The sequence below is a fragment of the Mustela lutreola genome, chromosome 12 (genome assembly GCF_030435805.1).
Source record: "Mustela lutreola isolate mMusLut2 chromosome 12, mMusLut2.pri, whole genome shotgun sequence".
NCBI lineage: Eukaryota > Metazoa > Chordata > Mammalia > Carnivora > Mustelidae > Mustela > Mustela lutreola.
Genome location: NC_081301.1, coordinates 73,855,387 through 73,868,798, shown reverse-complemented (window position 1 = coordinate 73,868,798; position 13,412 = coordinate 73,855,387). Strand labels below are relative to the sequence as shown.

Genomic DNA, 13,412 nt, shown 5'->3' with positions numbered 1-13,412 from the left:
GGTCATCATATAAAGATAAAAGTGTCAATTAAGAGGATATAATAATTATAAATACCTATGCACTTGACATAAAAGCACATATTAAATAAAGCAAATATAGATAAATCTAAAGAAGGAAATGCACAGCAATACAATACTAGCAGGGGACTTGAAGTACCCACTTCCAACATGGATAGATCATCCAGACAGAAAATCAATAAGAAAACACTAGAATTAAACTACATGTTAGACCACATGGATCTTAACAGACATATACAGAATATTCCAACCAACAACAGCAAAATAATATATTCTTCTCAAACACACATAGAACATTATTCAAGGTAAATCACATGTGAGGACACAAATAAATCTTAAAAAATAAAAGACAACTGAAATCATATCAAGCATTTTTTCTAACCACAACAGTTTAAAACTAGAAATCAATTACAAAAAGAAAAAACTCACAAATATGTGAAGATTAAACATGTTCCTGAACATGAGTCAAGAAAAATCAAAACATTATCTTGAGACAAGTGAAAATAGAAACACAACATACCAAAATTTATGGGATGCAACAAAAACAGTTTTAATAGGGTAATTTAGTGTGATAAACACCTACAGTAAGAAAAAAGGAAGATCTCAAATAATCTAACTTTATACCTCAAGAAAAAAGGACAAACTAAGCCCAAAGTTAGCTGAGGGAGGAAATAACAAAGGCAGAGCAGACATAAATGCAAGAGAGACTAAAAAGAAAAAAAGAAGATGAATGAAACCAAGAGCTAATGTTCTGAAGAAAAAAAAATATTGTTAGCTAAACTTTACAAGAAAAAAGAGAATTCAAATAAAATTATACATCAAAGAGGACATACTACAACTGATACCAAAAAATACAAAGGACTGTAAGAGATTACTATGAACAACAATATGCCAACAAATAGAATAACCTAGAAGAAATGGATAAATTCCTAGAAATGTATAATCTACCAAGACTAAATCATGAAAAAATAAATAGAAAATCCTAACCAGACCAATTGTTACTAAGGAGACTAAATCAGTAACCAAAAATCTCCCAACAAAGAATAGTTCATGACCAGAGAGCTTCACTGATGAATTCTACAAAACATTTAAAGAAGAACTAGTATCAATCCGTTCAAGCTCCTCCCAAAATAGAAGAGGGAACACATCCAAACTCATATTACAAGGCTAGCATTACCCTGATACGGTAAGGACCTATTTAGCCAGAGGCTTCCATCAAGGTTAAAACAATAATGTTGTTTAAACTATCCCTACTCCCCTTCCCCCAGGGGACTTACTTAAAAACAAGTCCTGGAAACCAGCCCAAGGTAACAAAGCTAAAATACAAGGGTGGGTCAGGCCAGGTGGAGACATCTGATCAGTAGGGGGATGCATACTGTCTCCCTAGTTACCAAGGAGTATGAGCCCTGCCCTTTGGGCACATTTTGGGTGCCAATTCTGACGAAGGTCATAGGCTGGTTCAAATGTCTACTAGGGTAAATTGTAATTCAGTTGGTCACCTAGCATGACTTTGCAGCTTTTTCTGTGTGTTACAGTTTCATTGGCCACCTATGCGTGGCCAGGCCCAACCGCATGGCCTTTGCCCTTAAAAGCTAGTCTGTGAAACAGAGAAGGGTCACCCTCTCTTGTAAGAGGTGCGTCCCCAAACATTCGGTCTGATTCTTGATGCATGGTACGCAATAAATCTTTACTTGACCTTTGCTTTATATCAGTCTCGCTCCTTTAATCATGGACCCATTTTGAGGGGGGAGGGCATAACAATACTAAAGCCAGACAAGGGCACTCAAAAAAACAAATTAGAGGCCAATATCCCTGATGAACTTAAATGCAAAAATCCTCAATAAAGTATTAGGAAATTCAACTCAACAATACATTCAAAGGATCAAACATATACCATAATCAAGTGGGATTCATCTCTGGGATGCAAGGATGGTTCAACATTTGTAAACCAAACAATGTGGTATACCTCATTAACAAAATGAAGAATAAAAATCATGTGATCACCTCAATGGATGCAGAAAAAATATCTCGACAAAATTCAACACCCATTCCTGATAAAAACTGAAAGAGGATGACACACACCTTTACATAGTAAGTTGATATATTATAAGCCCACAGCTAACATCATATCCAGTGATAAAGTGCTACAGCTTTTCCTCTAAGATCAGAAAAAACACAAGAATGCCTATTCTCACCACTTTTATTTAACCTAGTACTGGTAATCCTAGGAGCAATTAGGCAAGAAAAAGAGAAACAAAGGACATCAAAATCAGAAAGGAAGAAGTAAAATTTTCTCTTAGTACAAATGAAAGGTTATATACAGATACCCTAAAAACTTCATAAAAAAATGTTAGATATAATGAACAATTTCAGTAATGATGCAGGAAACAAAATACACAAAAAACAGTTGCATTTCTATACACCGACAATGAACCATGAAAGAGAAGTTAAGAAAACAATCCTACTTACTAAGGCAGCAAAAAGAATAAAACAGGACTAAGTTACTCAAGGAGGTAGAAGATATATACTATAAGAAAGCAATAAAAGAAATTGAAGAAGACACAAATAAACAGAAACACAGTCTGTGCTCATGGATTAGAAAAACTAATGTTGTTAAAATGCCCACACTACCAAAAGCAATCTACAGATTCAATGCAATCCCTATCAAAATGTCAATGACATTTTTCAAAGAAACAGTTGAACTACAAAAGACCCTGAATAGCCAAAGCAATCTTGAAAAAGAATGAAGGTGGAGGCATCACACTTCCTGATTTCAAATAATCCTACGATAGTGGTGCTGGCATAAAGACTAGACACATAGATCAATGAACAGAATAGAGAGCCCAGAAGCAAACCCCTGCATATACAGCCAATTAATTTTTGACAAAGGAACCAAGAATATGCATTGGGAAAAGACAGCCTCTTCATTAAATGGTGCTGGGAAAACTAGACAAATACAAAAGAATAAAACTAGACCCCTACCTTACGCCATATACAAATATCAACTCAAAACAGATTAATGACTAGAAAGTAAGAAATGAAACCATAAAACTCCTAGAAGAAAACAAAATGGGTAAACTCTTTTGACACTGGGCTTAGCAATAATTTTTTTGACACCAAAAGCAAGGCAATAGAAGCAAAAATAAAAAAGTAGGTCCACATCAAACTACAAAGCTTTTATACAGCAAAGAAAACCATCAACAAAATAAAAAGACAACCTATGGAATAGGAGAAAATATTTGCAAAGCACACATTCAATAAGGGGTTAATACCAGACATACACAGAATTCACAGCTCAAAAGCAAAAAAAACCCAATTTTTTAAAATGGAGAAAAGGACCTAAATACACATTTTTCCAAAGAAGACATATGAATGGCCAACAGATATATGTGCTGGTCACCACACAGACTGGTATAGGCACTATGGAAAACAGTATGGAGGTTCCTCAAGAAATTAAAAGTAGAACTGCCATATCATCCAGCAGCACCACTTCTGGGGACATAGCCAAAGGAAATAAAATCATTAGCTGTCAAAGAAATATCTGCACTCCCATGTTCAAAGCAGTATTATTTGTAACAAAGTATCAAAATAACTTAAGTGTCCATCAATGGATGAATGGATAAAGAAAATGTAATATACAGATATATAATGAAGTATAATTTAGACTTTAAAAAGAAGGAAATCCTTTCGTTTGCTACATGGATAAAACTGGAGGGCAGTATGCTAAGTGAAATAAATCAAAGACAGACAGTTACTACATGGTGTCACTTACATGTGGAATCAAAACAAAAACAAAAACAAAAAAATGGACCTCAGAGAAACAGAGAGTAGGCAAGTGGCTGCCAGGGGACTGGGGTGTAGGGAAAAAAGGAAAGACTGGTAAAATGGTACAAATTTTCAGCTTTGAGATGAATAAGGTCTGAAGGCGTCACTAAAAAGGAATGGTGACTACAGCTGATAATACTAGACTGTATGACTGAAATTTGAAGAGCAGAACTGAAATGGTCATATTCATTCACACACACACCAAAACGTGCACTGATGGATGGGTGTGTTGGGAGCAATCCTTGTACAATGCATACATATATCAAAGCATCACAAAATCTTACAATTCTACAAATCTATATTTGTGAATTATACTTTGATAAACCTAGGAGAATAAAGAACACCTGAAATAACTTGAAGGAAGGCTTCTAAATATTAGTCAGAACAATGGACAATCTTTATAATAAATATGTAATTCCAGTAGAGAACTCAGGTGATTACTGACTCGATGATCACATTAAAAAGAACAGAGTTCTAACTAATGTTTCACCACACATAAAACTCCTAAACTAATATATATAACAGAGCATAGCAATAAACTGACAAATGACAAGTCAGTATCTAACAAGAAAAATCATGAACATTCCACAAAATGAGAATTTTCTTACCCATATCCATCAAACTATAAAATGCTAAGATCTGGTATTATGATTAAGATTTATAATACTGGGGGCGCCTGGGTGGCTCAGTGGGTTAAGCCTCTGCCTTCGGCTCAGGTCATGGGATCTCAGGGTCCACATCGAGCCCCACATCGGGCTCTCTGCTCAGCAGGGACCCTGTTTCCCCCCTCTCTCTCTGCCTGCCTCTCTGCCTACTTGTGATCTCTGTCAAATAAATAAACAAAATCTTAAAAAAAAAAAAAGATTTATAATACTGAATTACATCTGAGGCTGTAACTGATCAAAATTTTATAAATATTTAAGGAGCAAAGGTTTATCTATTGAGAATATTACTTGGTGAACATAAATAAATAAGTTAATTAAATTATTTGGCAGGATATTAAATTAATTAGCTAGTTTTAGTATATGTAAACAGAAAGTTACTGGAAAGCCATTTGATGTGTGTAGATATCAACAAAATAAAATTTCAAGTATGAATCCTGATTCTAAGTCCTCTTAATTTAAATATAACCTAAGTACTCTTTTCCACATTGCTTTTTTGGGGGTTTAAAGGTAAACCACTGGGGCACCTGGGTGGCTCAGTGGGTTAAGCCTCTGCCTTCAGCTCAGGTCATGATCTCAAGGTCCTGAGATCGAACCCCACATAGGGCTCTCTGCTCAGCGGGGGGCCTGCATCCCCCCCCTCTCTCTGCCTGCCTCTCTGCCTACTTGTGATCTCTCTCTCTCTCTCTGTCAAATAAATAAATAAAATCTTTTTTTAAAAAAAGGGTAAATCATTAAGATCACTAAAAATAGCATTCAAAACACAAGGATGTTTCATTACAATCTCAATCCAAATAAAAGAATGAAGAATATTATCACAATTTGGAACAAACAAGTATGTAATCTAGACATTTAAACTTAATTATATTAATCCTAAAACTATTCTTGGCTATCAAAATCTCTGTGCCTTTCCTCAATTTAATGAAGTCTAACAGTATACTGCACATAATAACAGAAGGAAACAAGTGTGTCTTACCTAGTTACTTTGCAGTTCGATTCAATCAAGTCATTTTCAAAGTCAAGCAGGCTGGAAGGCAGATTATATTCCAATGGGGACGTCAGTCTTTTCAAACGCAACAGACCAACACAAAATTTTGCTCCCATCTCTTCCAATTCTCGAGTACCAATCTGTAAACCCTAGAAATAAAGCAATTTCATACATAAAATTAGGACATTTTTTTAAATTTAATTTTTTTTCAGTGTTTCAAAATTCATTGTTTATGCACCACATCCAGTGCTCCATGCAATACATGCCCTCCTTAATACCCACCACCAGGCTCATCCCACCCCCAATCCTCCCTCCCAAAACCCTCAGTTTTTTTCTGAGTCCACAGTCTCTCGTGGTTTGTCTCCACCTCTGATTTCCTCCAACTCACTCGCTGTCCTCTGGCTGTCATCATTATAATTACATAGGTGAAATTTATAATTACATTAATAAAATTAAAAGGTGCTTTGTATGGGGCTAAAACTCAATAAGCGCAATGTCTTAACAATGTAAGATCGATCATTTTAGGTCACAAAGGAAACTGTCTCAAAAAACCATTTCTTTTTTTTTTTTTTTTTTTAAAGATTTATTTATTTATTTATTTGACAGAGAGATCACAAGTAGACAGAGAGGCAGGCAGAGAGAGAGAGAGAGAAGCAGGCTCCCTGCTGAGCAGAGAGCCCGACGCGGGACTCGATCCCAGGACCCCGAGATCATGACCTGAGCCGAAGGCAGCGGCTTAACCCACTGAGCCACCCAGGCGCCCCTCAAAAAACCATTTCTAAATGTTTGTTCTCATTCATGACATGCAAACTATTTTCACTAACACACAGGGGAAAAAAACATTCTGTGGTTATATTACTCTTGGGAGTTCATGTGTGGAATTATATTTTTGCGAGACATTGCTAGTATTTCTTGTAATCCACTACTTTGGATGCCAATGTTGAAATACTGTACTGTCAAAATCAAGGCCCTAATTTGTATATCTGAACATTACCATATATCCTTTTTACTGTATGATAAAAGAAAATGGTAAATAAAAAACAAACAAAAGAAAGGTAACTATGTCAAAAAAAAAAAAAAAGAAAAAGAAATCAAACAGATCTAGGTCAATGAGGTAGCAGTAAAATAAATTTCTACATTCCATGTCAATTAGGAATGCCCATTTCAAATCTGGTCTACTGCAGCAAAAAGAGAATTTTACTGCAACTCATTATCCTTTTCTAACTGACAGTTCCCCAATAAATAATATAAGGCATATCAAAAGTTTAATGTTATCACATAAAATGATAAAAATGGACTACAAATCAAAACATTGCTTATTGTTTAATTTTCAGATTAAAATTAATCTCTAAAATAAGTGAAATCCTTACACCAACAAAAGTTGCAGTGAAAATGAGAACACACATCATTTAGAGAAAAGGTACTTCAAAATAGTTTTACAACAACCAGACTGAAAGCACAGAGTAACTGAAGAAAATAAATTGTAAAAACTGTTACTTACCCTACCCTGCACAAAACACATGCCTTTATAATAATGACTGTCTATTTTTTTTAAGATTTATTTTTTATTTTATATTTGAGAGGAAGGGGAATAAGGGAGGGAGAGAATCTGCAAGCAAATCCCTCACTGAGTGGGGAGCCTGACATGGTGCTTAGTCCCATGACCCATGAGATCATTACCTGAGATGAAACCAAGAGCTTGACATTCAAACGACTGATCCACCCAGCCACGCCAGTTGACTGACAGTTTAGAAAGTGTATCCATCTCCAAACAGTCTAACCTAACTTTATTAGAAGATTCATTTGCCTTCCTAATTTAAAAGCTTTAGAAAACCTATGACTGTTTCTGAAGTAACTCACAGAAAATAAAAATAAGGATCACTTACAGCCTAAAATTCAGTAAAATAAGAACATTCTTGAGGTGAAGAGAACGGTTTCTTAAAATATCATTAAACTTGTACAACTTAGTAGCTAACATTAACAAGGCTGAAAAGTATATATTACATGGGTAGGGGCAGATGGGAATATATGGGAATTACGTACTTTCCACTCAATTCTGCTATGCATCTAAAACAAAACCAAAGTTTATTAACAATAACAAAAAAGTTTATAAAAAGTAAATGTTATGATCACAGTATTGAATTTTAGACACTAAAAAACTGGCTTAGTAAGGACATTTCTCTGCATAAGAGTTTTAAATTTAAAAAAACGTTTTAAATCAACATTAACTCTATTAACTAAATCATATAAAAAAGAAATGAGTATTTACTAGGTACCCATTTTATTTTTTTAAAAGTCTACATTTTTTAAAAAATAATTTTTAGAAAACTGGTCTAACATTTTATGTTTCAAAATATATTTTAGCTATTTTTTAAATGACAAAAAAATTTATCAAAATACAAATAGAATGTCTTATAAAACCCAATGAAAGTCTATCAGTAGAATCCAAATATAGCAAGAAAGCACTACTGCTATATCTTATAGTTGATTTCAAATGGCATGTAACCTCAGTTTCCCTACTTCTCTGCCTACCCCCAGGGGCCAGTTTCAAAAACACTGACACTTTAGGTTGCCTTCTCCTGTCTGACTGCATAAAGGATCTCTTTAAGAAGTAATTTACAGTCTATTCCCATAAATCATACAGCATAAGGGTTTTTTCCTCAGAGACACCTATGGTCTTAAACAAAAGTGATTCTCAAGTTCTGTTCCCATCCTACACACAGAACGTGAGACTCTTGTCAAAGTTGTCCATGACAGCACTGATTAGGAGACAGGGGCTGGAAGCTAGAGGAGTACTCTAGGACATCTTATCTCCTATCACCATCATGTCCTTAGTAGATGAGAAGTCATTGTTTCACAGTATTTGAAGAGAATTCAAAAGACATTTTGTAAGAATAATATACTCTGGTCAACCTAAAATTTAGAGAAGTCACTCAACAGAAAGTACTGAAATTTCATTAACTTCTACTCTACAAGGCCCCTAAAGTTTGAATGTCAGTTGCAATATCTCTACAATTTTCTCCCAGTTTGGTACAGACTGAAAAAGTCATTACTTAGGCTCTCCATTTAAGCTTTCAGTCAACTATAATATGTTGACATTTTTACTACTAACCAATTGGAAAATTTTTAACTCCTTCCAAAGTTACAACCATTTTTATGTGAAGTATATGAAAATCACTCTTAGATTCAGTTTCCTCTTGCCCTATACCAAACCAAACCAAATCAAACAGAATGAGGAATAATTAGCATGACACCTGAAAATCTTTCTGTGGCAAGAAAAATAAGTACTTATAATATTTGTTTGCTGTTGATTATCCAAGGTTCAAACGATTGCCCATTAGGTTCTCAATCTTCCAAATTAAAAATGTCAAAGTCACCTAATATTTTATCAGTCTTTAATTTCAAAAGTAAACTTTAAGCTCCAGTTGTTTCCAATAAAAGACTATGCACCAGGGGTGCCTGGGTGGTGCAGTCAGCTAAGCATCTAACTCTTGGTTTCAACTCAGGTCTTGACTGAGTCCAGTGGTTGGCTCTGCACTCAGTGTGGAATCTGCTTAAGATTCTCTCTCTCCCTCTGCCCCTCCCATTCATGCTCTCTCTCTCTCAAATAAATAAACACATCTTTAAAAAAAAATCTACAACACTAGAGAAGAGCAGTCTTAGTAAAGAAAACATTTTAATGAAGGAATATGCACTTAAAAGTCACACATATACATCTAAATATACAAAACTTTATAAATAAATGTATTTCTAAATGCATATAAATATACCTACATCCAACAAATTAAAATGATAGAAAACTTTTATTCATAATGTACTACTTACACTGCTCATAAGTTACCAGTCAATATTTAATATACCACAACATGCCTCCTTAAAAATTATGATGTAGATAGGATCAACCAAGATTTCATAAAGACCAAAAGCAAGCTATTTAAGTACAGAGAAGTAAAAAGGAATTGCATATGATTCCGTTCTATTCTTGCAAATTACATTTAACTCAGTATAACAAATCTGTCATTAATACATACTTGAAAACCAACAGCATACTATATGAAAAGGAAGTCCTTAAAATAATTTTTACTGCTTGAAGTCCTGAGATGTTTTACCTTATATTTTCCCTGATCACAGCCACACAAAGTACTTTCCATGGTATAGCTTCTTTGTACCCCGATCTCCCTCCAAACTACAACACGTGCTGTAGATTCTTTAGATTTTTCTACTACAAAGCTACAGCTGCTCATGCAAAATGCTGGGGCAATATGGCTCAGTATCTTAGGCAAAGTCTGCAAAGGTAAGAATGACATAAGATTTCATGAAGTTTTTTTTAAATAATATTGTTTTTGTAATTTTTAAAAATTTTCACAAAAGCACAGTGATTAGAGCAGGGCTATGTGGATCTTCTTGCTTTATCCTCAGCTTTTCCAAGCATCCAAATCATTCTTTACTAATTTAGAATGTTCTGCTTTCCTGGACGAACAATAATTAGTTAGAAAACAGAATAAAGGATCACATTCATAGCAGCAACCAATAAATGAACAAAAACTATGTTAAAAAATGTTTTAAAACTATGGAAAAAAAAAACCCCAACTTTAGTCATGAAAGATGGTCTACTAATTAAGGGATTTCACATTATAAATGTCAATGACCTCTAAATTAATCAACAAAGCTAAGACAATCACAATCAAAATGCCCACAACCTTTTCAACTTCAAATTATTCTCAGGTTCTCTTGGAGTGTGTAAGTATGGGGGCAGAGCCAGGGCAACTCTGAAAGAAGAGGGTTTGACTAGAGACATGATCCAACAGATATTAACCTAATTACATATGTAAGGGAAGTAAAATTGTGATAGTGTGTGGGAGTAGATACCTCTCCAGAAAGAACGAGAATTCTGAATTAGAACCAAAGGCAGATGCTAAAATTAGAATCATTAGTGGAGAGAAGACTGATCACTCCCTAACTGCTGGCACCACTGGAGAGCCACTGGGATAAACAAGCTGAAGCCACTCCTTCAGTAGTTCAAGTCTAGCTGGATCGTAAATTTAAACATACAATTAGTAAAATTGCAAAATGAAGTTAAAAACAGTAAACATGGGGCTTTAAAAAAAAAAATCTTGGGATAAGAAGTCTTTCTAAGGCTCAAAACTCAAAAGTCATTTAAAAAAAAAAAAATCTGTTGGGCACCTGGGTGGCTCAGTGGGTTGAGCCTCTGCCTTCAGCTCAGGTCATGATCTCAGGGTCCTGGGATCAAGCCCCACATCGGGCTCTCTGATCAGCAGGGAGCCTGCTTCGCCCCTCTCTGCCTGCCTCTCTGCCTACTTGTGACCTATTAAATAAATAAAATATTTTTTAAAAAAATCAATAAACATGATGCAAGTTTCAAGTTACCACATACACACAAAAAATGTTTTAGTGTATTTGTGATTATATATAGAGTTGTTAGCTTAAAAACAATAATGATTAGATGACCAGAATAAAAATAAGCTAAGAATATAAGAAAAGGCCTATAAAAGAGAGGGAGAGGTCATAATTGGCCAAACATATGAAAAGATACTCAACCTCATTTATAATTACAAAGATGCAAATTAAAACCCTCAGTTTTTCCCTGGCAGAGACGACCACATGCTGTAGTAAGGGTATGGAAACAGCACTGTCAGCTGTTGTACGGAGCAGTATCAACGTACACAACCTTTCTGTAGGACAATCTGGCCATACCATTCAAATAGCCACTAACAGGTTGGACTACTAAGTAAACAAATTTTGGTACGTCTGTACAGTGATAAAAATGCAAAGCAATGCACACTGGCCGTGATATGGGAATTAGAAGAGAACTTCATGGGCTATACGTACATACATTTAAGAATAAATGTTCTTAGAGGCAATCTCCCAACACACATGGTAGAAATGATTTGTGACTGAGAGATAACTTTTTTCACTTACTACTTTTGTTTCTGGAGTGTTCCCATTTTTTTTCTTTTTATATAACCCTAATAATTTTATTTATTTGGGAAAGGGGAAGAAGAAAGCAGACACCAAAAAGAAAATGTGAATTTGAATTTCTGAGCATGGCAGTGGTGCGCTACTAAAACTCTTTTGGGAAAATAACCTGGGGTGCTTTTTTTGAGCACAAATACAGTAAGGAAAGCCACTGTGCCCAAACAGAGAGGACCCAGGGCGTGAAGCAGTTGGATCTCCTTAAGTCCTGGGCATGCCTCAAAACATACCCAGACGCGTAGAAACATGGTATGTAACAGATGGCTTTATAAATTGGCAGAGGAAGGATGTACTGTTTAATAAATGGGGCTGAGACAACTGGCTACATATGGGAAAACTAAAATTAGATCCCCAACCCTCACACAAAAATAAATTCCCAATAGATTAAGAATCTAAATATGAAAAGCAAAAATTTTAGAATGCTTAACTTGAAAAAATCTGAAACAAACAAACAAACAAAAAACGGCAAAATGGCAACACTTGCTGAATCGGAGTAGTTCGTGTTTGTTAAATTATTTTCTATAGTGCTATGCATGTTCGAACTCCAAAACTCCACACACATCTGTAATAATTACCCTGTATCCTCCATCTTCCACAACGTCGCAGGAAGCTGCATTATCACTGGTATGCCATACAGTCTCTTTGATGCTGCAGCCATACATAAATACATTCTTCTTTCGGGAATGGCCATGATAATCACAATAAACCTGGAAAATATGATATATTTTAAAAGTTAAAAAGTTTCAAATTCATATACTGCCAAATAAAGCTAATGAATACCAAGACAATAAATGGGTCTGTTTCTTTGTTTTTATGTTGTAACTGAACCACCATTTAACAAGTACAACTAATAAAAGTAGCAATACTGTGTTCTGGAAAGGGTCTGCGATTAATTCCAGAATGGCTAAATCCTTTCCAGGACCTGTATTTTAAGTCACAAGTTCCACTCTTTCTTATGTATCTACTATTTACGATTTAAAAAACAATAAAGTCAATTATAGTTCAAATCTACAACAGCAATCATCACTGATCCAGGGTTGTTAAAACATTTATCTAATTTGAAAGAACATGAAAATGCTCTCATGAAAAACACTATTTAAAAAAGGGTATGGTTTCAATTTAATTTTTAAGAGCATCATTTTTAAAATGAAGAAGAGGCTTGCATGTCACTGCTGCTCCTTCTCTACAGATTTCCTATCTTTCCCAAAGGAAGATTACCTCATTTAAACCATAATACAACAGAAACATTCTGCGGAAAACAGAAGCAGCATATAGCGTCTAAATGTTTGGAAGTCTACCACTGTGCCTACGCCACCTTTCATATATAAACTGGAGACCTACCTCCTTCAGAGTTGACTAAAGAACTCAGAAATAAGCTTCTTCCAGTTTGAGAATTTGGAAGATACATCCTGTTACCTCAGTATTGTTTAAACAATGAAGTTAAATACCTAAAACTTACCACCAGGAGTTACCAATATTCATAAATAAAAAAAGAGCTCATGCAAACTATAAAACTTAAACCTGATGAAATAAGCATATGGAAACACTGTATTAATTTGGTATCATAATACACTGATACTATGTAATTGATAACAAGTAATTGATAATAGAAATTAAAACTTAACTTTTATAACCATGAAATGCTGAGTAGTTAATTAACAAAAGCATCTCTGTGACTAGACAAATACTTACCAGTGGCAAATGCTTCACAGCAGCCAGGTATTGTAGCAGCCCCTTAGCATGATAAATTGTAGGATGTAAATCTGGATTTGGACTTTGCCACTGTCTATTCAGATCCTCTCCACTTAAAGAACAGCGATGACTACACATATGTAAACACAACCACAAACATCAGTACTGATAAACTCTTACCTATGTTTAATTTGATGATGCTAGTAACTATTAACTATTTCCAGTAAATACAT

General features: G+C 34.8%; 1 protein-coding gene across 5 annotated transcripts in view; it reads right to left on the bottom strand.

Moving 5' to 3' along the window:
- The window catches only part of AGTPBP1 (ATP/GTP binding carboxypeptidase 1), a 157,523-nt gene that overhangs the window by 12,689 nt on the left and 131,422 nt on the right, over positions 1–13,412 (bottom strand). For 4 of the 5 annotated variants that reach the window (XM_059141473.1, XM_059141471.1, XM_059141474.1 and 1 more), the window contains 4 exons: positions 13,180–13,309; positions 12,063–12,194; positions 9,603–9,779; positions 5,482–5,642 (listed from right to left, as the gene is read on the bottom strand). In XM_059141473.1, coding sequence (XP_058997456.1) covers positions 5,482–5,642; positions 9,603–9,779; positions 12,063–12,194; positions 13,180–13,309 — 600 coding nt within the window. Of the gene's footprint in view, positions 1–5,481; positions 5,643–9,602; positions 9,780–12,062; positions 12,195–13,179; positions 13,310–13,412 lie in introns of those variants that run through there. The other variant, XM_059141476.1, reaches the window with a different exon arrangement.